We start from the raw sequence: 26053 nt of genomic DNA, 5'->3' as shown, positions 1-26053 counted from the left end.
GTCAGTATTAAAATATTTTCTCCAACTCGGGGGAAAAAGTCAAAAAGTTAATTTTTCCCAAGGCTATGTTTAAAAACTTCCCTATTAAAGGGATAACTTCTCATTATGGTACTTATTTCTGTATGGTTTAATTTCTTGTAAGAGGCTTAAGGATGAAGGACAGGAGTTAATATTTGTCACAGTCTCAGATAAGATTTTTAAAATATAGTGCCAAAGGATAGTTATGCACTGTAACACCATAAATTTAACCACAGTTTATACAGATTTAAATGTAACTGCGTCTAATAGGATTCTCCTGAAGCAAGTGTGCAGAATGAATACGAACAGTGAAAAACGGGTTTATAAAACTAATGTAATATTTTCATGTGTCTATGATACTTAACTTTGATAGAAGGCAAATCAAATTTTATAAGACCTGGAGTGATCATAAACAGTTAAAAGTGAATTATTCAGATTTAACAATATATGAAAAGTTTAAAAGCCCAGCAGAGTTATCCTTTTGTTCTCACTGCTGGAAGTAAAACAAAGAATCAATGGCATCTTAAAGTTACCTTCTACTTAAAATTTCACACAGTCATTATAGCTGATTTGTTTTAGTAGAAACTGACCATAATATTCCAAAGAAGGCTTTTGGTAGGTAATATCCATAATTATGTAAATGTTAAATAACTGCTTCTGATAAGAACCTCTTCAATGTTGAAACAATTTACACCTTACAGGATATTTAAGGGCTACTTTTTCATGCACTGGTGGACACAATGAATGGTAGCACTGGGAAAAGCCAATATTTTTTAAAAGGTAATTTTAAAAAATTAAAGATACCAATGTTTATATAGGTAACAAATGCATTTGGTTTTAAAAAAAATCAAGTGATACAAATGGGTGTGCAGTGAAACAGAAGTCTTCCCTTTACTCTTGTTTCTCAGTCTCCCAGATCCCTTTCTCAGAATCAACTTTTGTTAATTTCTTGAATCTTTCCAGACCAATTCCCCATATTTATAAGCACATATACATAAACTTTAGAAGACTTAAAAATAGCTGGCTTTCTCTCTAGTAAGCTTAACAGCAACAAGTTCGCTTGAGCTTTAAAAATACATCAGCGTGTAAAAATAGTGTAGGTTGGGTAAAAATTAAAAAAAGAAAAGCCAGATACTACATTGTTTTCACTGTAGCTCTGCCATCAACCACAGAATCCTTTCCTGAAAGGTGCAACAACTAAATGCTTCACCACGGTGGCCAGAGAGGGCAGTGTGTACCAACGACAAAGGCAAAGGCAGAAAGGCTGCAAAACCCTTCACCGTTCCAGGAGTATCAGAGATTCCGTCCTATCCAGCTCAGTTTCAAGTTCTGCAGGTAAAGCTGTATAATAGATCTACGTGATTTCTCCCCAGAGGGGGCTACTCAGATGGAATGTCATTATTATTGAACACCCTGAGGCAAAGAGGACAACGAAGCAATTCAGATAAGGAGCACTATCAGAAACCCTGCTATGCATAGAATTTATTTTGAAAAAGTAAAACAAAATCTTAATTTCCAAGGAATGGCGATATAAATTGAGAATTACAGAAAGGAAAGACTACAGAAATTGATTTCAGAGATATAAAATTTTAATACAATGAGGAAATCATTAATAATTTATGGGGTGACTGCGAAACAATCACCAGATAGAAAGTCTTAGGTTACCTTAGTACAAACTGTACATATAAGTATACAGTGGGTAGTTAAATTGCTGAAATCTCAATTATGAATTTAGGAATATCTGAACAGTAGATAACTTGTGCAATTAAAATTTAAAGCAAAATTATACAGAATTTTCCAGTAAAACAAATTTGAAAAGTGTTAATATGGAGTGGGAAAAAACCCAACATTTTTCACTGTACAAATATCAAGATGCAATGAAAAGCGCTAATCAATGCCTTAACTCCTTACCCAATATTTAAAAACGGGAATATTTCATAACATTACAAATACACAGCTATTCAGTTTTCAATCGAAGTCAGTAGCGGAAAAGGGAAGCCCTTTATTGGTGTGGTGATTTTCCTCCGAGGACCGAAAACAGGATTTATTCAGTCCGATTTTCAGAAACAACTTTGTATCACCATCTTAATTATCTATGTATATAAATTTTAATCTAAAATTAACACCTCCTGGAAAATGCAAAGCAGCTGTAGTATGTTTTGGAGCTTTGTGTACTTGGCAAGCCGACTGTTTTAATTCCCGGTACAACAAATCATAAAGAACCAGACACCGGCGGCAGGGTATCCTGAGGTCCCGGGAAGCGCCAAGGCACAGCCCCGAGCAGCGGAGCCCGCAGTGGTGCCGCAGCCTCCGCGGCCGCAGCAGGTGGGACCCGGCCGGCGGGCCACCGCGGGGCTTTTCAAGAACAGCTCCGCGACGCCTCAGCTGGTGTTTTTATTGTTTGCTCGGAATGACTTTGTTACTAATGCTGAAAAAGAGCGGCCTACGCTTCACTCACACAAACCCCACAACTTTGCAAAGCGATGTGCGGAATTCCGAGGAAGAGGCGCGAGGGCACAGCTCGGAGGGCCGGCCGAGCCGCCGCGTCCCGTTGAGCTCCCCGGTTCCCCCGCCACGGCACGCAGAAGGCTGGGGAGAAGCGCTCGGGGAGCGAGTCGATCCCGGCTGGAGCGGGGGCTCCGCGATCCGCTCGCGCCAGACAAAGGGGCGCGTCGGACGCCCGGCGCCGGGCAGGGACACGAAGACGCCGGCTTCGCCCGCAGGGGGCGCCGTCCGCAGCTCTGGGCGCTTACCTTTGAGGACCGAGCAGAGCTGCTCCAGGGCCATGTTCCCGAGCTGCCCGGCTCTTCGCGAGGGGCCGAGGCGGCGAGGAAGAGGCGGCGGCGGAGGAAGAGCGGCGCTTACGGCTCAGCGCGGCAGCAGCCCCGCTCCGTCCCCATCGCCCGCCACCAGGTTGCTACCCGCAGGGTAGGACTCAGGTCCTGCGGCCCGCCATGCCCGAGCCTCCTGGAGGGCTCTCGCGCTGCCCCAGCCCCCCGACGGGCGCCGCCTCCTGCTCCGCGGCACTCCGTCCCATTGACCGCCTCGCTGCCGGGGAGCGCGGACGCAAGGGACCGGACCTGCGCGGGCCCGTCCGCCTGCGGCCGCGGCGCAGGCCCCGCTGAAGTGGCGGGCGCGGCGAGCCCACGCTCATTTAAGCAGAGAGCGTTAGCGCCGCGTGCCGGCCGCACCGCCGGCGCGTATGTGCCCGCCCCCCGCCCCCCGCCCCCGCCCCCGCCCCCGCCCCCGCCCGAGTGCCCCTCGCAACCCTCCCGGCCAATCGCCTGGCGAGCCCGCCCACGGCCTCGCACCCTGGGTGGGCGGTGCTCCCCGCTGGCGATCGTTGTGTTGGGGGCGGGGCGAGAAGGTTCGGGGCACCACCCTCTCGCCCGCGCTCCGAGAGGCCGGCGCAGAGGGAGGGACCGTTCTACGCCCCGCAGCCCCGGGCCGCGGTGTGAGCGGGTCCGAGCCCTCGAGGCCTGCCGCCTGAGGGAGGGCTGGGGCCCGCCGCCCACCCGGTTCGGCGGCCCTAGTCCGCCTGCCCACCTCCGTCCGCCCTCGCAGACGGAAGGGGGGCACCGATCCCATAGCCTCTTAAGACCTCAATTCAAGGTCAAAACTCTGCTCTGCTCAGCCCTTCTTTACTACCTGCCTCGGCAGGGGGCGCGGATCTGGGCGGGGCTCAGGACAGAGCGGGTCTGTTTAGCGCCAAGGGAGTTAACCTAACGGTAATGATTACTAACATTTACGCCGCTTCCCAGATTGCCAGGCACAGCAACAAACACTTTCCATATCAATTCTGTAATCCTCGATTCACTTCCTGCAGGATAGGTACTGTTGGAGGATGGGAAAAAGGAGGCCAGAAAGGTTAAGTCATTTGTCCAGAGCCACACAGTGAAAGAGGGAGGCACGGCTGTAAACCCAAGAAATCTGCCTCCAGAGACTGCCCTCTTTACCACCAAGCCATGCTGATTGGGTCGCCTGACTCCGCTGATAGCAAATCTCCAAATTTGCAAACAACTGCATAGTATGTGGTATTCTGTTTTATTTTCTCCATAGTGATTATCACGCTCTGAAATCACCTTGCCTATCTACTTGTTTATTTGTTCATCACCTGTATCTCATTTACCCCCAGTCTATTAAAATATAAGTTGCTTGAGGGCAAAGAGGCTACATTCATATATCCCCTCAACACATACTTATTGAGCATTAATTATGTGCAGAAAACAGTGATAGGTGCTGGGGAAATATCCGTGATTAAGGCCCTATCATAACAATATTTATGCCTGTATCTGACACATACTAGGAACTCCATAAATATTTGTCTAAAAAAGTTAAGGACAATTTGCAGCAACTGAAAATATCTCTTTCCTTCTATCCCTCCAAAAGTAAGTATTAACAAGGTTTGCAAGTGAAAACATATTTAACATCAAATAATATTAAGGTATTTAGCCCTTTACCATGTGCTGTGGAAGGTATACGAGATGTGTATGAGGAAAATAACCTACAGTTAAATTGAGATTGCACACGAGAACCAACTAGTAAATAAAACGTTTAAGAGGCTTTTCCACAGATATAATAAAGTGACTTATTGGGAGACCAGGACAGTATTATCATTATTAAATCTAAGTCACAGACAATGGTGGACAAAAAGAATTGGGAGGAAGGAGCCCTCTCAGCTTCTGGAATAATTGTTCTTAATGCATAATTGTTGACTGAAGGAAGAATCCATGTGTATATGATGTCATCGGAGAACGCTTCATGAAGGAGGTGACACACAAAGAATGAAAAGGCTGTGGATGCCAAGTGGAGAGGAGAGAGAGGAGAAGAGCTTTCACATCAGGCAAGGAGCAGGGGTGAGCCTCACATTTGGGGCAAGTGTTGTGACTGGTAGTGAAGATAAAGTTGAATATGGTGGGTTTTGACTATGGAGATTCTTGCTTGCTTGCTAGGCGAAGGAGTTTGTACTTGACTCAGGAGGCTAGAGGCAGTTTTTTTGTTTGTTTTTTTGCGGTACACGGGCCTCTCACTGTCGTGGCCTCTCCCGTTGCGGAGCACAGGCTCCGGACGCGCAGGCTCAGCGGCCATGGCTCACGGGCCCAGCCGCTCCGCAGCATGTGGGATCTTCCCGGACCGGGGCACGAACCCGCGTCCCCTGCATCGGCAGGCGGACTGTCAACCACTGCGCCATCAGGGAAGCCCTAGAGGCAGTTTTTAATAGTGGAGCAATGGAGTTCTGGAAACATTAATCTGGCACTTGAGTTGATACAGTAAAAGGGGAGAGATTAGAGCAACCGTACTGACAAAGTATATACAAAGAACTGTTTCATTTAGCCTAGTACCTCTTACGGTAGTACCATTTTGGTGAAACCTAAGAAGTCTTTTCTCTAGCATGTTGGCTGGGGAGTAGATTCCCAAGGAGTGGATTGGGACTGTTCATTCCGTGGCTCCCTTTTAAGACACCTACCTTTTGGATGTACTAGTGTAATTGTAGTAGATTTTCCAAGGAATGTGGTAAAGCACAGATAATAGCTGAGACTACTGTGTGGCCATATGCTGACTAAATCAAAAGAAAAGCAGTTGGCATCTCTCTCAGCTGGGGAGTTCTGTATTTGAAATATTATTTCCCTGGAAGACCACCCAGTAGTATCCAGTCTGTTCCCAGATTACCTGCCAGTGCCCAGGTGATTGAGGACTGTTTTCATTGTTCCCTGCCTGATCTTCCAGGCATAGGTATAGCCTCTCCAACTCCTCACAGATCATTCCTGTAGTTTACATTTCATTTTCTCTGACCAAGTCTTCTGTAGCACTTGAATGGTGTTGTGGAGCATTGACTTACTTAAAAAATGCTGAATTTTATCTCAGTGTTTATGTACCAAACAGATTTTTGTTGTCTCTCTTTTTTGCTGGAGTTTGGGAGTTCTAACATTTTATTAAATGATAGCCTAGAAAGGCAGGTTATGTTTAGAGATTGTTACGGACTGAATGTTTCCCTCAAAATTCATGTGTTGAAATTTTAACCCCTAGTGTGCCTGTATTGGAGATGAGGCCTCTAAAGTTAAATGAAGTCATAAGGGTGGGACCCTGACCTGATAGGATTAGTTTCTTATGACAAGAGACAGCAGAAAGCACAAGCATGAAGGAAATGCCGTGTGAGGACCTGATGAGAAGGCACCTGCCTGCAAGCTAGGAAGAGTGCTCTCACTAGAAACCACATTGGCTGAAGCCTTAATCAGGGACTTCCAGCCTCCAGAACTGTGAGAAAATAAATGTTGCTTCAGTCACCCAGTCCGTGACATTTTGTTATGGCAGTTTGAGCAGACTAATACAGAGATATAACATAACTAAGGAAAATATAGGAATTGACACATAACCAAACTGATATTAGAAAATCTATTTGTAGTAAAAAAAAATAGGGGTCTCATTCTGCTTTTCTTACAGTGTGCAGATATGGCTACAATGATGGCGAAGTTTAGTGAAAAGCAAAATCATACAGGATCTCAGTGTATGAAGATTTCAGTGTCATACAACTGTGGGGATTTTTTTAGGGAAGGAAAAGAGGAAACTTTAAAATTTTTTATTAGTTCATTGAATTAGTTGGCCTGGGTTCTCATAACTAGATATCACAGACTGGATAGCTTAAACAATAGAAATTTATTTTCTCACAGTTCTGGAGCCTAGAAGTCCAAAATCAGGGTGCCAATAGGATTGGTTTCTGGCGAGACCTCTCTTCCTGGCTTGCAGATGGCAAGCTTCTTGCTGTGTCTTCACATGGCCCTTCCTCTGTGCACCAAAAACTCCTCATGTCTCTTCCTCTTCTTATAAGGACACTAGTCAGATTGTGTTAAGGTCCTACTCTTACAATCTCATTTAACCTTAATTACATCCTTAAAGGCTCTATCTCCAAACACAGTCACATTGTGGGTTAGAGCTTCAACGTATGGATTTGGGGGGGGCACACAAAGTTCAGTCCATACACTCATGAACCAAAATTATCCCTGTGCTAATGATATTGAAGAAGACTTGTCTCCAGGGAGTCAAAACTGGTTCTTTCAGTAACAATGTCACCTAAACTTGTTTCCAAATTTCTGCCTAGTATAATTCCAAAGCAAGAAAAATTTTAAGAAATATTACCTTCTACCAGTACTTAAGTATTTCAACTTTATCAGGAAAATTTCTGGTCATCCAGTTACTTTCATTTCAATGTGAAAAACTGAGAAAGGTCCTAATTATATATTTTAGAATAATGTTGCTAACATATATGGTATCTTTCTCTTAAAAGCCCAAATCCCATTTTGAAGGATCTGTTTATGTTTAAACCTGTTTACTAAAACCGAAACAAATGCAAGTTTATTGGAACAGTAATAGGTGTGTTTTCATGGTTTTAATATTCATTTCCCTAATGGCAAATGATGTTGAGAACTTTTCATGAGCTTAGTTGATATTCATATATCTTCTTTAGTGAAGTGTCCAAGTTCTTGCTCGCTTTTAAATTGGGTTATTGTTTAGTTTTGAGAGTTCTTTATACATTCTGGATATAAGTCCATTGTTGATTTGCAAAGATTTCCATTGCATATGTAGCTTGTCTGTTCATTCTCTTGAAAGTGTTTTTGGCAAAGAAAATGTTTTTAAATTTAGATTTTTTTCTTTTATCTAAAATCTTTTTTAGATTTTTTGATATTATTTCTAAGAACTCTTTGCCTTACCCCAGTTCATGAGTATATTCTCATGTTTCCTTCTAAAAATTTGATAGTTTTATGTTTTACATTTAAGGTTATGATCCATTTTGAATTAATTATTGTATGAGGTGTGAGGTTTAGGTCAAGGTTCATTTTTTTCTTTGCATAGGGATGGCCAAATAGTTTAACACTATTTATCTCAAAGACCACCTTCCACTGAATCACTTTTACACTTTTGTCAAAGATCAAATAGCTATATTTGTGTGGGATAATTTTTGGACTTTCTATTTTGTTCCATTGATCTATGTGTCTATCTTTTTCCAGTACCACATTATCCTGATTATTATAGCTTTATAATAAGTCTTAAGATCAGGTAGTTTGACCTCCAACTTTGCCATCTTTTCCAAAATTATTTTAAGCTATTCTAGTTCCTTTACTCTTTCATATGAATTTTCTAATAATCTTGTCTATGTCCACAAAAAATACTGCTGGGATTTTGATAGGGATGTTATTAAATCTATAGGTCATTTTGGGGAGTGTTGACATCTTTACTAGATTGGATCTTCCAATCCATGAACACAGTGTCTTTACTTTTGAGTCTTCCTTTATTTCTTTCATCACTATTTTATAGTTTTTGGCATACAGATCCTATGCATGCTTTGTTGTATTTATATGTAAGAATTTCATTTTTGGGGTCTATTTTAAGTGGTATTTAAAAAAATTTCAATTTCTAATTGCTCATTGCATTTATATAGAAATATGATTGATTTTTTTGTGTTCACCTTTTATCCTGCTGAACTTGCTGAATTCACTTAGTTCTAGGAAGTTTTGTGTGTGTGTATAGATTTTCTAGACTATTATGTCATGTACTAATAGGGATAGTTTTATTTCTTCCTTTCTAATCTGTATGCCTTTTATTTCCTTTTCTTGGGTTATTACTTTAATTAAGATTTCCAGCACAACATTGTAAATCAACTATATTTCAATAAAAAATTTTTAAAAAGGGATTTCCCTGGTGGCGCAGTGGTTAAGAATCCGCCTGCCAATGCAGGGGACACGGGTTTGATCCCTGGTCCAGGAAGATCCCACATGCTGCAGAGCAACTAAGCCAGTGCACCACAGCTACTGAACCTGTGCTCTAGAGCCCGTGAGCCACAACTACTGAGCCCACGCGCCACAACTACTGAAGCCCATGTGCTCTAGGGCCCGTGTGCCACAACTACTGAGCCCACATGCTGCTACTACTGAAACCCATGTGCCTAGAGCCTGTGCTCTGCCACAAGAGAAACCACCGCAATGAGAAGCCTGTGCACCACAACAAAGAGTAGCCCTTGCTCGCTGCAACTAGAGAAAGCCTGCGTGCAGCAACGAAGACCAACGCAGCCAAAATAAATTTAAAAAAAATTTTTTAATTAAAAAAAGATCCTGTATTAAAACAGATCTAGGGGTTTCCCTGGTGGTGCAGTGGTTAAGAATCCGCCTGTCCTGAATGCAGGGGACACGGGTTGGAGCCTGGGCCCGGGAAGATCCCACATGCCACAGAGCAACAAAGTCCATGCACCACAACTACTGAGCCTGCACTCCAGAGCCCATGAGCCACAACTACTGAAGCCCCTATGCCTAGAGCCCGTGCTCCGCAGGAAGAGAAGCCACCGCAATGAGAAGCCCATGCACCACAATGAAGAGTAGCCCTTGCTCGCCGCAACTATAGAGAAAGCCCGCACGCAGCAACAAAGACCCAATGCAGCCAAAATTAATTAATTAATTTAAAAAAAACAGATCTAAAAAAAATTTTCCAGTACTACGTTGAAAATTATCAGTGGGGGAAATCATTCAGTCTCTCATCATTAAGTATGTATCAATATTAGCTGTAGTTTTTTATTTTTATTAATGCCCTTTATTAGGTTAAGGAAGTTCTATTTATAGTTTGCTTAGTTTTTTTTGGTGTTGTTTTTGTTTTAAAATTAGCAGTGGATGTTAGATTTCGTCAAATTATTTTTCTGTGTCTATTGAAAGGATAAGATGGTTTTTCTGACTTAATAGTATGATAAATTATATTGCTTTTTTCCCCCCTCAAATAGTGAACTAGTTTTGCATTCTGGGATGAAACACACTTGGTATATTATCTTTTTATATATTTTTGCATACAATTTGCTAATGTTTTGTTGAGGATTTTTGTATCTGTGTCATGAGGGATATTGGCCTGTAGTTTTATTTTCTTGCAATGTCTTTGTTTTTGGCATTAGGGAAATATTGACCTTATAAAAGGAGTTGTGAGATATTCCTTCCTCTTCCTTTTCTTCAAGATACTGTGTAGAATAGGTATTATTTCTTAGATATTTGTAAAATTTGCCAGTGAAACCATGTGTTCCACTGAGTTTTCTTTTGTGGAAGGTTTGTTTTTTAATATAAAAATTTAACTTTTAAAAATAGATATGGTGTTTATTGATTTCCGCTTGGGTGTGTTTTGGTAGTTTATATCTTTTAAGGAATTGATCCATTTAATCTACTTTATTGAATTCATGGGCATACTAGTTCCTAGTATTTTTTTTATTATTATGTCTTTAATGTCTGTGGGGTCAGTAGTGATGTCTTCTCTTTCGTTCATTATATTGGTTATTTATGTCTATTCCTTTTTTCTCCTGGTCAGAGGTGTAGCAATATTATTGATCTTTTCAAACAACCACCTTTTTATTTCATTGATTTCTGCTCTAATCATTTCCTTCTATCTTCTGTTTGCTTTATATTTAATTTAATCTTTTTTTTCTAGTTTATTAAGGTGGAAACTTAGGTTACTGATTTTAGATCTTTTTTCTTTGTTAATATATGCATTTAATGCTATACATTTCCCTTTAAGCACTGCTTTCTCTGTCTCCTACAAATTTTATGTTGTATTTTATTTTTATTTGGTTAAAATTTTTTTAAGTTTCCTCTGAGACTTCCTCATTGACTCCACAGTTATTTTAAAGTGAATTAATTTCCAAATATTTTGGTATTTTCCAGGTATGTTTCTAGTTTAGTTCAATCTTAGTCTGAAGACTTATGTTGTATTTTTATTTTTATTTGGTTAAAAGTATTTTAAAATTTCCTTTGAGACTTCCTCGTTAGTCCCATGGTTATTTTAAAGTGCATTAATTTCTAGATATTTGGGTGTTTTCTCAAGTTTAGTTCAGTTTTAGTCTGAGGATCTTTGTATAATTTCTATTCTTTTAAATTTGGTGAGGTTTGTTTTATAGCCCAGATAAATGTCTCTTTTACTGAATGTTCCACGTGCACTTAAGACAACTCTGTGTTTTGCTGTTGTTGGTTGAAGTGTTTTTTAAGTATCCATTAGGTTAAGTTGATTGGTAGTGCTTTTCAGGTCATCTCTAAGTTTTCTGATTTTCTACTTTTTCTATCAATATCACTGTAGAAGAGTGTTGACATTTCCAACCTAAATCATAGTGTGTCTCTTTCTCCTTACAGGTCTGTTTTGCCTTATGTATTTAGTTTATACACATTTAGGATTTTTATGTAGAGGAGTGGAATGAACTTAGTTGAGTCTGCTCTCTTTAGCTGAGGCAGTCCCCAAAGGGGGCTGACAGTCAACTATTGAAGGCACTCCCAGAAATTAGGATAATAAATCCTTTATTTTTGAAGGAGGATCTGGACATTATAGCATCTACCAGAGAAGTAATGAGGTTTTCTGTTTGAATCTGTTTTAGTGATGTCTTCATAGGAATTGGTCTATTTTGTTAAACTTTCAAATTCCTTGGTATAAAATTGTTCTTAACATCTTTTTTTTTTTTTTTTTTTTTTGGTACGCGGGCCTCTCACTGTTGTGGCCTCTCCCGTTGCAGAGCACAGGCTCTGGACGCGCAGGCTCAGCAGCCATGGCTCACGGGCCCAGCCGCTCCGCGGCATATGAGATCTTCCCAGACTGGGGCACGAACCCGTATCCCCTGCATCGGCAGGCGGACTCTCAACCACTGCGCCACCAGGGAAGCCCCCTATTTTTGTTTTAATGTATATTTTATCTGTAGTTATATCTCTTTTTTCACTTCTGATACTGGTTATTTGTGCCTGTTTTGTTTTTCTTGATAGAGGCTCTTGGGGCAGCCTATAGCCGATAACTGATGAAGTGGGGGTGTAAAGGCCCAGCCTTCTTACCCTAACTTAGGACAGGTTAGGAGATAGAAGAGGTCATCCTATCTCAAAACTCACTGTAGGGTTGTAAGAGGCATTCTGTTAAGAATGCATCACAACTTGATTTCTGCCTCTGCCCAGTCTTGCTTCCTTCCTTTCTTCTGTACAGGTGTTGATCAAGAGCACCCCCTAATCTATTATCTATTTTATTAGTCTTTTAAAATAACTGGCTAGGTGATGTAAAGCTAGGCTGCAAGTCATCACAAGGGCTGGTTAACTTTAGTTCACTTTTATACTGAGGAGTTGGCCTTAGGTATCCTAGCTTAATTCTCAGTAAGGTCTCTTGGACACAGTCCAAATTTTTGAGTTTCTTAAGTAGTAGTTCTAGCTATTTGTAAAGATTAATATTTCCTGACTTTTATCCTTTCTTAGAGATTTTCTGAAGAACAAAAGGAAAATTATTTTTTAAAATTAAAAAATGTATTTATTTATTTATTGATGGCTACATTGGGTCTTTGTTGTTATGCACAGGCTTGCTCTAGTTGCAGGAAGTGGGGGCTGCTCTTTGTCGCGGTGCATGGGCTTCTCATTGTGGTGGCTTCTCTTGCTGCGGAGCATGGGCTCTAGGTCCATGGGCTTCAGTAGTTGTGGCGCACAGGCTCAGTAGTTGTGGCTCGTGGGCTCTAGAGCACAGGCTCAGTAGTTGTAGCGCACAGGCTTAGTTGCTCCATGGCATGTGTAATCTTCCCGGACCAGGGCTCGAACCAGTGTTCCCTGCATTGGCAGGTGGATTCTTAACCACTGCACCACCAAGGAAGTTGAGGAAAATTATTTTTTAAAACATGGAATAAAGCTCATTTTTTTGCAATTACCATATGAATTCACTGGACCCTTGTATAAATCTAAGATATCTTAATTTACCTTGGTGATCTTATTTTTAGTAATAACTAAAATTTATTTTAGTTTTTATAAGATTACTTAATCTTAGTAATCTTGGTGATCTTATTTTTCCTATATCTCAAAACATTTTGCAATAGGATTTCTCTGCTTGAAAAGGCTGCATCTATGATGCCAAGATTGTTTTTACCTTTGATGGTTTAGTAACCACCACCTTTAGTAGAGAAGCACTTCACAAATTTATACTGATACTTAATCTGAGGGTGAATCTCTAGGTATAGCTACTTGTAATAGGTCCCTACCTTTCCTTATCAAGGGTGGGAAGGGTATAAAAAGTATGTTTATAAGTTGTTACCTTTGAACCTGAGGCCTTCTAGGAGAAACTATTTTGAGAATTAAGTTTCTGAAAATATATAGTTTTTTGGCTGGTAGATGGAGAAATATAAAGGGCTAGTCTAGGTAATGGTGTGTTAACAACAATGTATTTATTGTGTTTACAAGTATAGGTATATCTTGGAGATATTGTGGGTTTGGCTCCAGACCACCAAAATAAAGCAAATATCATGGTAAAAAGTGAGTCTCACAAACTTTTTTGGTTTCCCACTGTATATAAAAGTTATGTTTATATTGTAGTCTATACAATACAGCATTATGCAATAGCATTATGTCTTTTTAAAGACAATGTACACACATTAAAAAACACAAAACAAAAAACCAATTACAACAGTAATATCAAAAATCACTGATCACAGGTCACTATAACAAATATAATAATAATTTAAAAATTTGAAATATTACAAGAATTACCAAAATGTGACACAGAGACATGAAGTGAGCAAATGCTGTTGGAAAAATGGCACCAATAGACTTACTAGATGCAGGGTTGCCACAAACATTCAATTTGTAAAAAACGCAATATTTGTGAAATGCAGTAAAGCGAAGCACAATAAAACGAGGTTTGCCTGTATGTGATTGTTATCTTCAAAATGGTTACTAATTCTTAATTACTCCTCCTTGTTACCAAAAGGAGGAGGATTATAGAAGTAAAGATCAGTGGAAGAGAGTCAAAATGTTAAGTTGTTTGTCACTGCAATGGGAACGGGAGGGAAGAAAAGAACCAGCATTTATCAAGTACTTTCTATGCACATATTGCTACTTAAGACTCAAAATAGTTTTTTAGGGTATCACTCAGTATCCTTGTTTTACAGATGAAGAAACCAGAGCTCAAAGAGGCAAAGTGACTGACTAAAAAGTCACAAAATGGGAGAGTTAGGCCCTCAATCCTGATTAGTTTGACCTCGAAGTCTTGTGCTTTTTTCCACTACAGTATTCAAAATTAATATAAGGATCTTTGTACAGCTGGCCCTTGAACAATGCGGGTGCTGACCTTCTGAGCAGTCGAAAATCTGAGTATAACTTTCCTGTTGGACCTCTGTATCCGAGATTCTGCATCTGTGGACTCAACCAACCGTGTACTACTATAGTACATATTTATTGAAAAAACCCATTTATAAGTGGACTTGTGCAGTTCAAACCCATTTTGTTCAAGGGTCAACTGTATTTGATTCTCAATGTTGTGACACATTTTTCACCTGCTGCCCCTTAATGAATGACATTCATGTTGCATTGAAGTTTAGTATCAAGATACAGGAACACAGTATAAAGTCACTGATTGTATTGGGTTAGCCAAAAACTTCGTTCAGATTTTTCTGTAACATCTTAAGGGAAAACCGGAACGAACTTTTTGGCTAACCCAATATTTTTGGTTCTCATTAACATTTTATCTGCCTATAACACTATTCCTTGTAGACTCTGACTACAAGCGAGTTTTACAACTCATGCTATTATCAGTTGATCGACACTAAACCTACCTGTCTTTAGGGACAGTGTAGAATAGTGCCTGGCACAGCGTTGTAGGTTGATAAATGAATTTAACTGGATACCATAGTCAGGAGATGCCTATCTTGCCCTGATAGGCAAGTCACTTCTGTCCAAATCTGTGATTTAGACTTCATAACCTCTAAGGTTTATCATGGTCCAAAGTAATTATTTACACACTCACCAAAATTCTTTGTTTCAATACAGAATATTTATTAAGAAGACATATTAACATGCTTAGATACACAAAGTAAACCACTTATACACATGCCATTCTCAGTGAACTGTAAGGAAAAAAACCATGAAGAACAAAATTAGTTGCTTTCAGATAAGTATTTGTGTTTTATAGCTATCATATGTCCATTTGCATATTAGGAAGTTATTAGCACTGATATATAAACTTTTTCCCAATCTTACATGTAACTTTTTGGCAAGGGGAAGTTCACAAAAATTTGCATTGAAGTCTGAATGTAAATTATAGACTCTTACAAGCTTTTGAGAATAGAAATGTGATTGAGATTTGCATTCCCAGATGCTATCTACAGCAGTTTCAAGAAATCAAATGCTTTTCATTACCACATGGTAAGAATCAGTGTTCAAATGAAAATTATTAGGGCATATTAATTCTTGGAGGGTATTATGATATAATTTTCAGTTAATATAAACAAGCAATAAATCTTTATATAGAGTGTCAACACCAGGAATTTAGGTTGTCCAAAGACTATGCTTTCTACATGCCTGGAAATAAAATCCTATCAAGTCTAAATATATTTTGATAATTAGTTGTAGAAGTCTGTAAAAAATTATTTAATAATAATAAATAATGACAACTACCACTTATTGAAAATTTACTCTACGCTAGGCACCAAGCTGGGCACTTTGTGTACATCATTCCATTTAATGTATACAACACCTCAAGTGAGTAGTGTATTAGCTCTGTTTATAAACAAGAAAACTAAGGCTTAAGCAATTAGCCAAGTTCAAACAGCTTGTAAGTCATGTAACCAGGAGTTTAAGGCAAGTCTGACTGCGATTCCAAAGCCAGAGTACCCAATCACTGTATTGTATACCATCAGTGAAAGACCCCCTGACATGCTATAATGAGGGTGAATGGTTAATAACTTTATCTCTGATACATTCACAGAAGTATAATTTGCATCGCTAGAATAAGAAACAAGATGGATTCAAGTGGAAAACAAAAAACCCTGCTCATTTAAATATTTTTATTTACATGTGTCTTTTTCCATTATCATTATTATAATAAGATTATAAATACGTAAACACCTTTGTACATGCAACACATTCCACGAAGGAACAAAAATGTACAGCACAATTGAAAAAAGAACCCAAATTATTGTATACAAAATGCTTTAAAAAAAGACCTTGTAACACATTCGGACCATATTTATTTGAATACTTTCCAATAATTACCAAGGGATGTATCATTTATAAATAATAAAATCGCCTGTTTTTTTCTATAAGCCAAGTTTAGTATTTCAGTTAATCAAGTGAATAGCTGTTCCATTATGCACTACTAAAGGCAAGTCACATAGCATCAAAATGAAACCGATGGGCTTCTTGTCGTTTTTCTCTATCATCTGCTTTCTGAAAAAGAAATTTAGACTAGTTTATAAATGATAGGAAAATGTCAAGAAAAGATTAATTTAAAAAGTGGTTAATTAAAAAAGTAAAAGCCCTGAGCAATTAGTAGGTAAAAGGTGTGATTTTATTATGTAATAATCTTATGAAATATTTTTATAGTTTACAGTAGCTATCTTAACGATCCTCTAAATTGAATTTAAAAAACCAACAAGAAATGTTCCTTAAAAGCTTAGTTTGTTATTTATTATTTACTTGAAAGTAGGAGTAAACATTAGATTTTGTAAGAATGGAATCAACTGTTACATTTTTCCCATTCTTAACACTGCTGAATCTAATTATATTAAAGTACATTAATTATTTTGGGGTTAACCTATTGATTTTGCATATATTTATTGATCCTCTGTTCCCAGCAAAGTACTGTGCTTGGAATTTTTTTCTTTGGCTGTGCTGTGCGGCATGTGGGACCTTAGTTCCCCAACCAGGGATCGAACCTGCGCCCCCTGCAGTGGAAGCGTGGATTCTTAACCACTGGACCACCAGGGAAGTCCCATGTGCTTGGAATTATGAGGGATTAGAAAACCCCTCACTTTTGTATCTTGTTCTCAAGGAACTTATTAAAGCCTAAAAAGAAAAAAGCAAAACATACTAAATAATTATTTCAGTATAAAAAGTGAAAAATGTTACCAATATTCTGAGATTACTTCTGGGTTGGCATGATGAAAGGCAAAGCTTTGAAAAGATAGTATTTATGGAAATGAAGAGGAGGGACATTCACTACAAGATGGGGGAAGAACAGGAACAATCCTGAGAAGTCTGGCAGGAGCATGGGATATGTGAAAGTAACTGATAAGAGAAAGACTGGAAAGGTGTATGGTAGAGTCACATGGAAGTACTATGTAGGCTATAGGCTAAGGGAGTTACACATTTTAGGCAGGGGGTGGTCACCAGAGGTTTTTGAGCAGAGGAGTGACATGATTAAGACTAAACTTAATGATGAGTAATCCAGCAGCAAAGTGCTAAATGGAGTGAGGGGGAGAGAATGGAGTTTGGGAGGACAGAGGGTATTTAACAAGGAGCTGAACTAAAATAAAAGCACTGGTGTAAGGAATTCAGAAGTGGAGTCAGCTGCAGAGATTGCAGGGAGGCACAATGAGGAGGGCAACTGATTAAATCCTGTAGTGAGTAAGAAAGAAGAGAGACAGCTTTAGGAAACTGGTTTTAAGTTGCTTGCAAGCGATCTAGGTAGAGGTGTCACGGTGACAGTTGGAAGTGGGGGAGAGACCTTTAGAGAGAGATGAGGGCTGGGCATCTCTGAGGTAATAGCTCAAGCCATGATTTTAGATAAAACCGGCAGGGAAAGTATATAAACAGGGCCTAGGGCAGACACCGTGGCAGAAAGAGCAGCCAGCGTAGGTGAAAGACAAGTGGTCCAAGAGGTAGGAGACAAACCACAGTATCACAGACGGAGGCAGTATACAGATATGTATTTCAATCCGTATTTGTATTTAAAACTTCAGTTTTTAGCCACTGTATCATTATTGTAAGTCTACAATGTTTATACTGTAATTAGATCTCCTGTGAAATCAATAAAATTAATTTCCTTTCCTTCACAGGTCTAGAGGTGTGTAATATTTCATACTATGTTCTGACATTTCTAGACAAAAGTAAATAGTGTCACCTTTGATATTACCTCTTAAGTTGCAATTTAAAAATCAACTGAATATGTAACTTTATGTTATCATTTTTTGTATGAACGGAGTGTTTTTTTGAGAGACAAACCTATGAACATTAGAACAATTAACATGTTCTCTTTTTCATAAGTTAAAACAGGTAACATAAAACAGATGGTAATTTTAGTTAACAAAAATGATTATCATGAGCATCACAATCTAAAGAGAATATGTACAAAAAGGAAAACACTTTTGTGACACATAGAGCCCTTTTTGGAGAACATTATTGGAACCCACTAGTTATGTACTAAATATATATCCATATACAAGTAGAAATTAGCTTTTTAAATTTATATCTAAACTATGAATAAATTTATGTGATAGCCTTTTTCTCTCCTCATAAACATTATATAAAAACTACATTTTTGGAGTTTTGTTTTTAGTTATTATTTAGGGTGTTATACTAAAGAACAGAAATCAGTTTCGTTTAGTGCAAAGAATACTTGATAGATGGAAAAGATGTTTATCACTTTGTTACTTCCCACGTACTCTCTGCTCTAATTTTTTATAAAGAGATAGCTGTTATTTCCAGAAAAAAATGTCCATGGCCCAATCAGTAAATAATGGACACAGGCTCATTTAAGAAATGATTATTATTTTCCAGGTCATTATGAAATCACTTCTAATTACTTCTAATTTCGATATGCCTGTTGATTTGGGGGTGTTCACTTTATTACTTTTGTACAGTATCAAAGTTTTAAAATACATAGTCTGATTTGTAGGAATTGCTAAGAGACATTAGTAACTCAGGGGGATGAAAGAAATTATCATTAATAAGATGATATTATGGACAGAACTTGAAAAATCAGAAAATCTTAGTCATGTGAAAAAGTTTAAAATATAGTGTTTTTAAAGAGTAACATATTACTATTATAAAGTTAATGTTCCATTTAAATGAACAAACCTTTTCCTGCCAATGTAAAATGCCAATTATTGCCAAGATGAAAACACAGACTCCGATGAGAGCTATAGCAGTAAGTAGAACAATGTTACTTGGTGTAAGATACAGTTTGGCACTCCAGCTGTAGATGAAAAGAGAAGAATTAAAATTATACATTTTAACTTAAAAATAACAAAATACTATTGAGACCAAAAAGCAAAAGAGCTTATTAATTAATGAATCAGTCCATTCATTCATTAATTCATTCACCTATCTACCCATTCATCATAAATAAAACAAAAGCAATTAAAATTAAGATAGGGTTAAGAATACTGATGATCCAGCAGAGTTCAGATTTTTACTCCAAGAACTGAAATAGAGTAGAATTTTTGATGAGATGCTTTGCTATTTTTCTTTGCTCCTGTGAGAATTATTCTTAGGTAAACTTATCAAGGGTACTTTGGGCAATCTTAGACATTGTTTTTATGTCTTGTTTGACTTACTGAATTAGAAACCTTGAACTTTAAGGCTACATATTCACATGATTTTTGATAAGATTTCTATATCTTATTTTTTGACCCCTGTTCACATATGTACTATGACTAAGTAAAAGAACCATATGTCCAAGTAGGTGTAGATAGATGCTTGTACAAAATGTCATGTTGGAGGGTTTACATTATTACAATGACACTGAGACTTCTTACAAAATCACTTTTAGTTCCTCAGTGTTAATGGCAATATACAAACTTTAGCATAAATAGAACTAGCTCTTTCTTCTAAAACAGTCCACATAATACAGCACTTGCAAACACTGAAAAGCCTAAAACTGAGGTCTATATTACCAACACTGTAGGTGGTTATATATAAAGAACTTTTTGTTCTCTCTGAAAATAGATAATGGATATATTTTCATTTTAAAAGTTTAATAAAGGTAAGATTATTCTGATAAATGGCAAGCACGAACTGACTTATTTTGGGATAATCAAAATTTACTGATCCATAAGTTAGCCTCTAGTCAATAAATCTCAAAATACACCTCAAACTAAAATCAATTTGGTTTTTATTATGTACACAAATTTGCAAAGAACATTTTTTTTCCAGAAAGATCAAGAGAAGCGTGAAAAATGTTGAGCTTATGGAAGAAAGGCTATAACAGAATTTCGCAGAAATTCAAGAGTAAGAAAACCTTAAGAAACAAATACTGTTAATTAGTTGAGGTTAGATATTCTCAGCACCTTACCTCATACTTAAGAAAAGGTCCTTTCATGAGATTTTTTGGGTAGTTCCAATTTATCTATCTATCTATCTATAAGTCTTTATTGAATTTGTTACAATATTGCTTCTGTTTTGTGTTTTGGTTTTTTGGCCCCAAGGCATGTGGGATCTTAGCTCCCCAACCAGGGATCAAACCCGCACCCCCTGCATTGGAAGGCGAAGTCTTAACCGCTGGGCCGCCAGGGAAGTCCCGGAAGTTCTAATTTAAAAAACCCATGAATAAAGGAATTTTGGTAAGAAAAACATCGAACAAAAGGCCAATACTCAGTTTCTTACTCAGAAGCAGTCATTCTTCTCAGTTTCTTACATATCCTTCCAGAAGTATTCTATACGTATATAAACATATTCGCATAGATATCTTCTTTATAAATCACAAATCATTGCTTATTATTCATAAATGCATTTTCCTTTTATTATCTTTTGCTTTACCACTCTATTTTAAAAGATTATCATGATATTGCATGATATAGAAGTACTATAATTCATATAGTTTCTTGTGCAGATTCATTTTGTTATAAATTTCAAAATTTTAATAGACTCATTAAAAAAGTCTGAACTCAGACCATAACTGTTTTTATTGATATCTTATTTCAAGCATAATGCTGTAATAAAGTTGTTTTCTTAAGTAGTTTGGTTCTAAAGCCCATAAATCCACCATAAAATACCTCCAGAGGTGTGCTGGTAAACTGGCTCTCTGGGGGGAAAAAAACCCCTGAGTGGCACTTGCCAGTTTTCATGGTGTAAACAGTCCCATCATAGCTGATTTTAACGTGACCTCCCTGAACAGAAGTGGAAAGAGATGCACACAATCAGCTCATGAGGTGGCGTGAGCTGGTTCTAGCAAACCATCTAAAAATTTAATAAAGGACAATACAACCTGCACTTGTTATTTGTTGTCTTTTTGATGATGGCCATTCTGACAGGTGTGAGGTGATATCTTATTGTGGTTTCGATTTGCATTTCCCTGATGATCAGTGATGTTGAGCATCTTTTCATGTGCCTTTTGGCTACCTGTATGTCTTCTTTGGAAAAAATGTCTATTCAGATCCTCTGCCCATTTTTTAATAGATACAGTATGGGGATTCTTCAGAAAATTAAAAATAGAACTACCATATTATCCAGCAATTCTACTCCTGAATATTTGCCCAAAGAAAATGAAAACATCAATTAGAAAAGGTACACGCACCCCTATGTTCACTGTGGCATTATTTACAATAGTCAAGGTAATGGAAGCAACCTAAGTGCCCAGTAATAGATGAAGGGATAAAGAATATGTGAGTGCTCTCCCTCTCTCTCCCCCTCTCTCTCTACACACACACACACACACACACACACACACATTTATACATATACACATACACACAATGGAATATTACTTGGCTATAAAAAAGAATGAAATCTTGCCATTTGCCATTTGCAACAACATGGATGGACCTAGAGGGTATCATGCTAAGTGAAAAAAGTCAAACAGAGAAAGACAAATACTGTATGGTTTCACTTATATGTGGAATCTGGAAAACAAGACAAATGAACAAACATAACAAAACAGAAACAGAGTTATAGATACAGAAAATAAATAGGTGGTTGCCAGGGGGGAGAGGGATGAGGGGAGGAGAGGAATGGGTGAGGGCGATTGAGAGGTACAAACTTCCAGATGTAAAGTAAATGAGTCACGGGTATGAAATGTACCATGTGGGGAATACAGTCAATAATTATGTAATATCTTTGGCGACAGACTGTAACTAGACTTAACCGTGGTGATAATTTTGAAGTGTTTAGAAACATCAAATCACTATGTTGTGTAACAGGAACGAACATAGTATTATAGGGCAGTTATATTTCCAAAAAGAAGTCATAGAAAAAGAGATCAGATTTGTGGTTACCGGAGGTGGGAGGTGGGAGGTGGAGGGGGAATTGGATGAAAACAGTCAAAAGGTACAAACTTCGAATGATAAGATAAATAAGTACTAGGGATGTAATGCACAACATGATAAATAGAATTAACACTGCCATATGTTATATATGAAATTTGTTAAGAGAGTAAATCCTAAGAGTTCTCATCACAAGGAAAAACGTATTTTTTTCTGTTTCTTTAATTTTGTATCTATGTGAGAAAATGGATGTTTACTAAACTTATTGTGATAATCATTTTTTGATGTATGTAAGTTAAATCATTATGCTGTACACCTTAAACTTACACAGTGCTGTATGTCAATTATATCGCAATAAAACTGGAAGAAAAAAAAGAACAGTACAGGCTGTATTTTGAGAAGAAATGTAATAAGCCATTAGTTACATTTTAATAGGTTATTTTTTCATATTGACATCAGAGTAGCCTTAAGAACAAGTTATATTTTTCCCAATGAAATTTAAATGTTAATGAATACCTTCACCACCTACTTTTTGAAATAATGGAATCAACCTAATAATTTAAAGAAAAACAAACAGAGATAAAGATTTAGAATTAAATGCTATATTATACAAGGAACATGTTTTGCTAATAAGGATAAAAATACCTACTGTTCACTGAAAACTTACTATATGCTGGGTACTGCGTTAAGCATATTTCATCCTCATTCTTGTAAGGTAGGTATTTTATCTCCCAATTTCTACAGTGCAGAAATTGACCCTCAGAGAGAACAAAGGACTAGCTTCCAATCTCAGTCAGCTAGCAGTGGATACGAGTTTCTAGCCTGGGTCTGCTGAACTTCAAAATTTGTGCCTAACAACTGTGGGATATATACCACTTCTCAAAGCATTTGCTAAAAAAGATCATTGCTTATAAAGTTCAGCAGCCTTAAATTTTAGAATTTATGGCCAGTAAACTGAAGACCAGCTTATTTAAGCAGAATATGTATAAATCCCTAGTTAGTTAACCTGCTGTTTTTCTAATAAGGTTTACTTTGTTCTTGGTGAAAAATGTCAGGAACCTTTTGTGTAGGTATGTTTAGGCATTTAAAGTTTGCTGTAAGCAAATTAAGTCATGACACTCATGGGAACACAGCAGGAATAGAGAAAGTTTTTAAAAGATGTAACTATGATTCAGAGTTGACAGTATTTTTACCAAATTCAGTTCAAGCAAGGACATTACCTTCGAGGAACATTGTGAGGATATGGAATGACAATTAGCTGAGAATTTGGAATGATTGCGGTCCATTCTTGTTTCCGTATAGACTGGAAAAAGAATTTAAGAACATTTAACATTCAGTACACTTTAAAAACACAATAATTATTCTAAATAAATAAGAAAAAGCTTAAGTACTCTTTGACTAACTGAAATCCTAGGTATGGATTAAGCTGAATTTACATATACTAGGTCCCAAATAGGGCTCCTATCAGCAAAAGTTTCTCCATCTTTTCAGGGAAGGATTAAATTTCTGTCTCATGGATTCATTAATTTATTGAACACACTTATGTAGCAGGCACTGTTCAAAGTGCTATGAACAAATGCTGCTTTGGAGCTAAAATTCAAGTTGAGGTAGAGTCTGACAATAAAGAAAATAAAAATATTTGGTATGTTAGATGGTGAAAATGATAAGGAGAAAAAGCAGGGAAAAGGAGGGGCAGGAAGTCTTAAGCTTTATTTCTTCAAATTATAATGTGCTCTATGTAAGATAAGCTTTGATTGGTCACTACCAATGAATTTTAAAAATTCTTTAAAGGGAATAAAATATTTTAATTTAAATATTTGAATAGTAAATATTAAAAAATAGATTAATTATAAATTTTTTACTCACCTTCTCTCCAGGTGGACGGGGAATACCAACATAAAGATGATCAAGAAAATTTGCACTTCGACCTAAACCAAGTACATTGTATGGCAGTTGGAGAGCTAAATGTGCCGACTGGCTAAGTTGTCCAGCTAAATTTATTAAATAAAAGAAAAAAGAACAATACATCTCTGGAGACACTGCTCTCATCAAACATTAAAATGATAAATGTTACAAGTTTAGGTGCTAAAACTTATCTTTAAGGATAAAAATGTGAAATGAAATGCCCAGTTCATTATATTAATGATTCCTTTTTTAAACAGTAAGAGAGATAATTCACATCTCATAAACATCACCTATTTAAAGTATACAGTTAAGTGGTTTTGAGCATATTCAAAAAGGTGTTGAGCTGTAAGCACTATCAAATTTTAAAACATTTTCATCACCCAAAAAAGAAACTCCATACTCATTAGCAGTTATTCCTATTTCTAAGCCCTACACTTCCAGATATAGGTAACCACTAATCTACTTTCTTTATAGATTTGCCTATCCTGGAGATTCATATAAATGCAATCAAGCAATGTATGCTCTTTTTATGAATAATGCTGCTGTGAACATTCACATACAAGTTTCTGTGTCAACTTATATTTTCCGAAATGGCTGTATCATTCTACATTCCCAACATTAATAGTTGAGGGTTCCAATTTTTCCAAATTCTAACACTTTGTCTATCTTTTTGATCATAGCCATTCTAGTGGTTATGAACTAGATCAAGAAAATTTGCACTTTGACCTAAACCAAGTACATTGTATGGCAGTTGGAGAGCTAAATGTGCCGACTGGCTAAGTTGTCCAGCTAAATTTATTAAAAAAAAGAAAAAAGAACAATACATCTTTGGAGACATTGCTCTCATCAAACATTAAAATGATAAATGTTACAAGTTTGTCATTGTGGCTTTCATTTACATTTACCTAATAACTAATGATGTTGAGCTTTCTTTTCATGTGCTTATTGGCCATTTTTGTAGTTTCCTTTTTAGGTCTTGAGGTTGGTAGTGAGTGGTCTCTTCTTTCATTCTGGATTTTAGTAATTTGAGTCTTCTCTTTTTCTTGATCAGTCTAGCTAAAGGTTTGTAAATTTTGTTAATCTTTAAAAAACCCAACTTTTGGTTCAACTTGTTTTACTCTATGATTTTCTACTCCCTACTTGTTTCCTCTCACTATGTCCTGTCTTCTGCTTGCTTTGGGTTTAGTTTGTTGTTCTTTTTCTAGCTTCTTGAGGTAGAAAGTTAGGTTATTGATTTCAGTTTGTTCTTATTCCTTAATATAGGCATTTACAACAATAAATTTTCCTCTAAGAACTGTTTTTCCCTCTAAGAACTCCATATATTTTGGTAGGTTGTGTTTCTGTTTTCATTCACCTAAAGTATTTTCTAGTTTCTCTTGTGATTTCTTCTTTGACCCATTGGGTTTTTAGGACTGTGTTGTTTCACTTCCAGATATTTTTGAATTTCCAAATTGTTATTGATTTCTAATTATCATCCTGTTGCAGTTGGGGAACATACTTGGGATGATTTCAATATTTTTAATTTATTAAGGCTTGTTTTATGACCTAGCATATGGTCTGTCCTGGAGAATGTTCCATGTGTGCTTGAGAAGAATGCATATTCTGCTGTTGTTGGGTGGAGTGTTCTATACAAGTCTGTTAGGTTTAGTTGGTTTATAGTGTCATTTTCTCTTCTTTATTGATTTTTTTGCCAAGTTGTTTAATACATTACTGAAAGTATTAAAATTGGGGTAATAAAGCCTCCAATTATTTATTGCTGAATTATCAATTTCTCTCTTCATGTATCTTGGGGGCTCTGTTGTTAGGTGTGTATGTCTTTGTAGTTGTTACATCTTCCATATGGATTGACCTTTTTATTATCATTATAAAATGCCCTTCTTTGTAGTTGTTACATCTTCCATATGGATTGACCTTTTTATTATCATTATAAAATGTCCTTCTTTGTCTCTAGTAACAATTTTTGTCCTAAAGCCCTAGTTTTATATGATATTAGAATGGTCACTCCAGCTCTCCTTTGGTTACTCTTTGCATGGTATAATTTACACCCCCCCTTTTTTTACTTTCAACTTATTTGTATCATTGAATCTAAAGTGTTTCTCTTGCAGATAGCACCTAGTTGAGTCATATTATATTAGCCATTCTGCCAATCTCTGCCTTTTGATAGGAGTGTTTACTCCATTTACATTCAATGTA

General features: G+C 37.3%; 2 protein-coding genes across 4 annotated transcripts in view; both read right to left on the bottom strand.

Annotated features, from left to right (window-relative positions):
- NETO2 (neuropilin and tolloid like 2) overlaps positions 1-2805 on the bottom strand; it is a gene marked incomplete at both ends in the record, with an annotated part of 73171 nt that extends 70366 nt beyond the window's left edge. For both annotated transcript variants that reach the window (XM_082606758.1, XM_082606759.1), the window contains one exon: positions 2772-2805. In XM_082606758.1, the coding sequence (XP_082462884.1) occupies positions 2772-2805 (34 nt within the window). The remainder of the gene's footprint in view (positions 1-2771) is intronic.
- Positions 2806-14786: 11981 nt separating this feature from the next.
- Positions 14787-26053, bottom strand: part of ITFG1 (integrin alpha FG-GAP repeat containing 1) — a 275883-nt gene continuing 264616 nt past the window's right edge. Inside the window, exons 15-18 of one of the 2 annotated variants that reach the window (XM_082607434.1) lie at positions 23822-23946; positions 23176-23258; positions 18834-18951; positions 14787-16202 (exon numbers count right to left, since the gene is read on the bottom strand). In XM_082607434.1, the coding sequence (XP_082463560.1) occupies positions 16143-16202; positions 18834-18951; positions 23176-23258; positions 23822-23946 (386 nt within the window). In that variant the 3' untranslated portion in view covers positions 14787-16142. Of the gene's footprint in view, positions 16203-18833; positions 18952-23175; positions 23259-23821; positions 23947-24530; positions 24650-26053 lie in introns of those variants that run through there. The other variant, XM_082607433.1, reaches the window with a different exon arrangement.

Source organism: Mesoplodon mirus, assembly GCF_964341445.2.
Source record: "Mesoplodon mirus genome assembly, chromosome: 19".
Classification (NCBI taxonomy): Eukaryota; Metazoa; Chordata; class Mammalia; order Artiodactyla; family Ziphiidae; genus Mesoplodon; species Mesoplodon mirus.
This window is presented reverse-complemented; position numbering and strand designations above follow the sequence as displayed.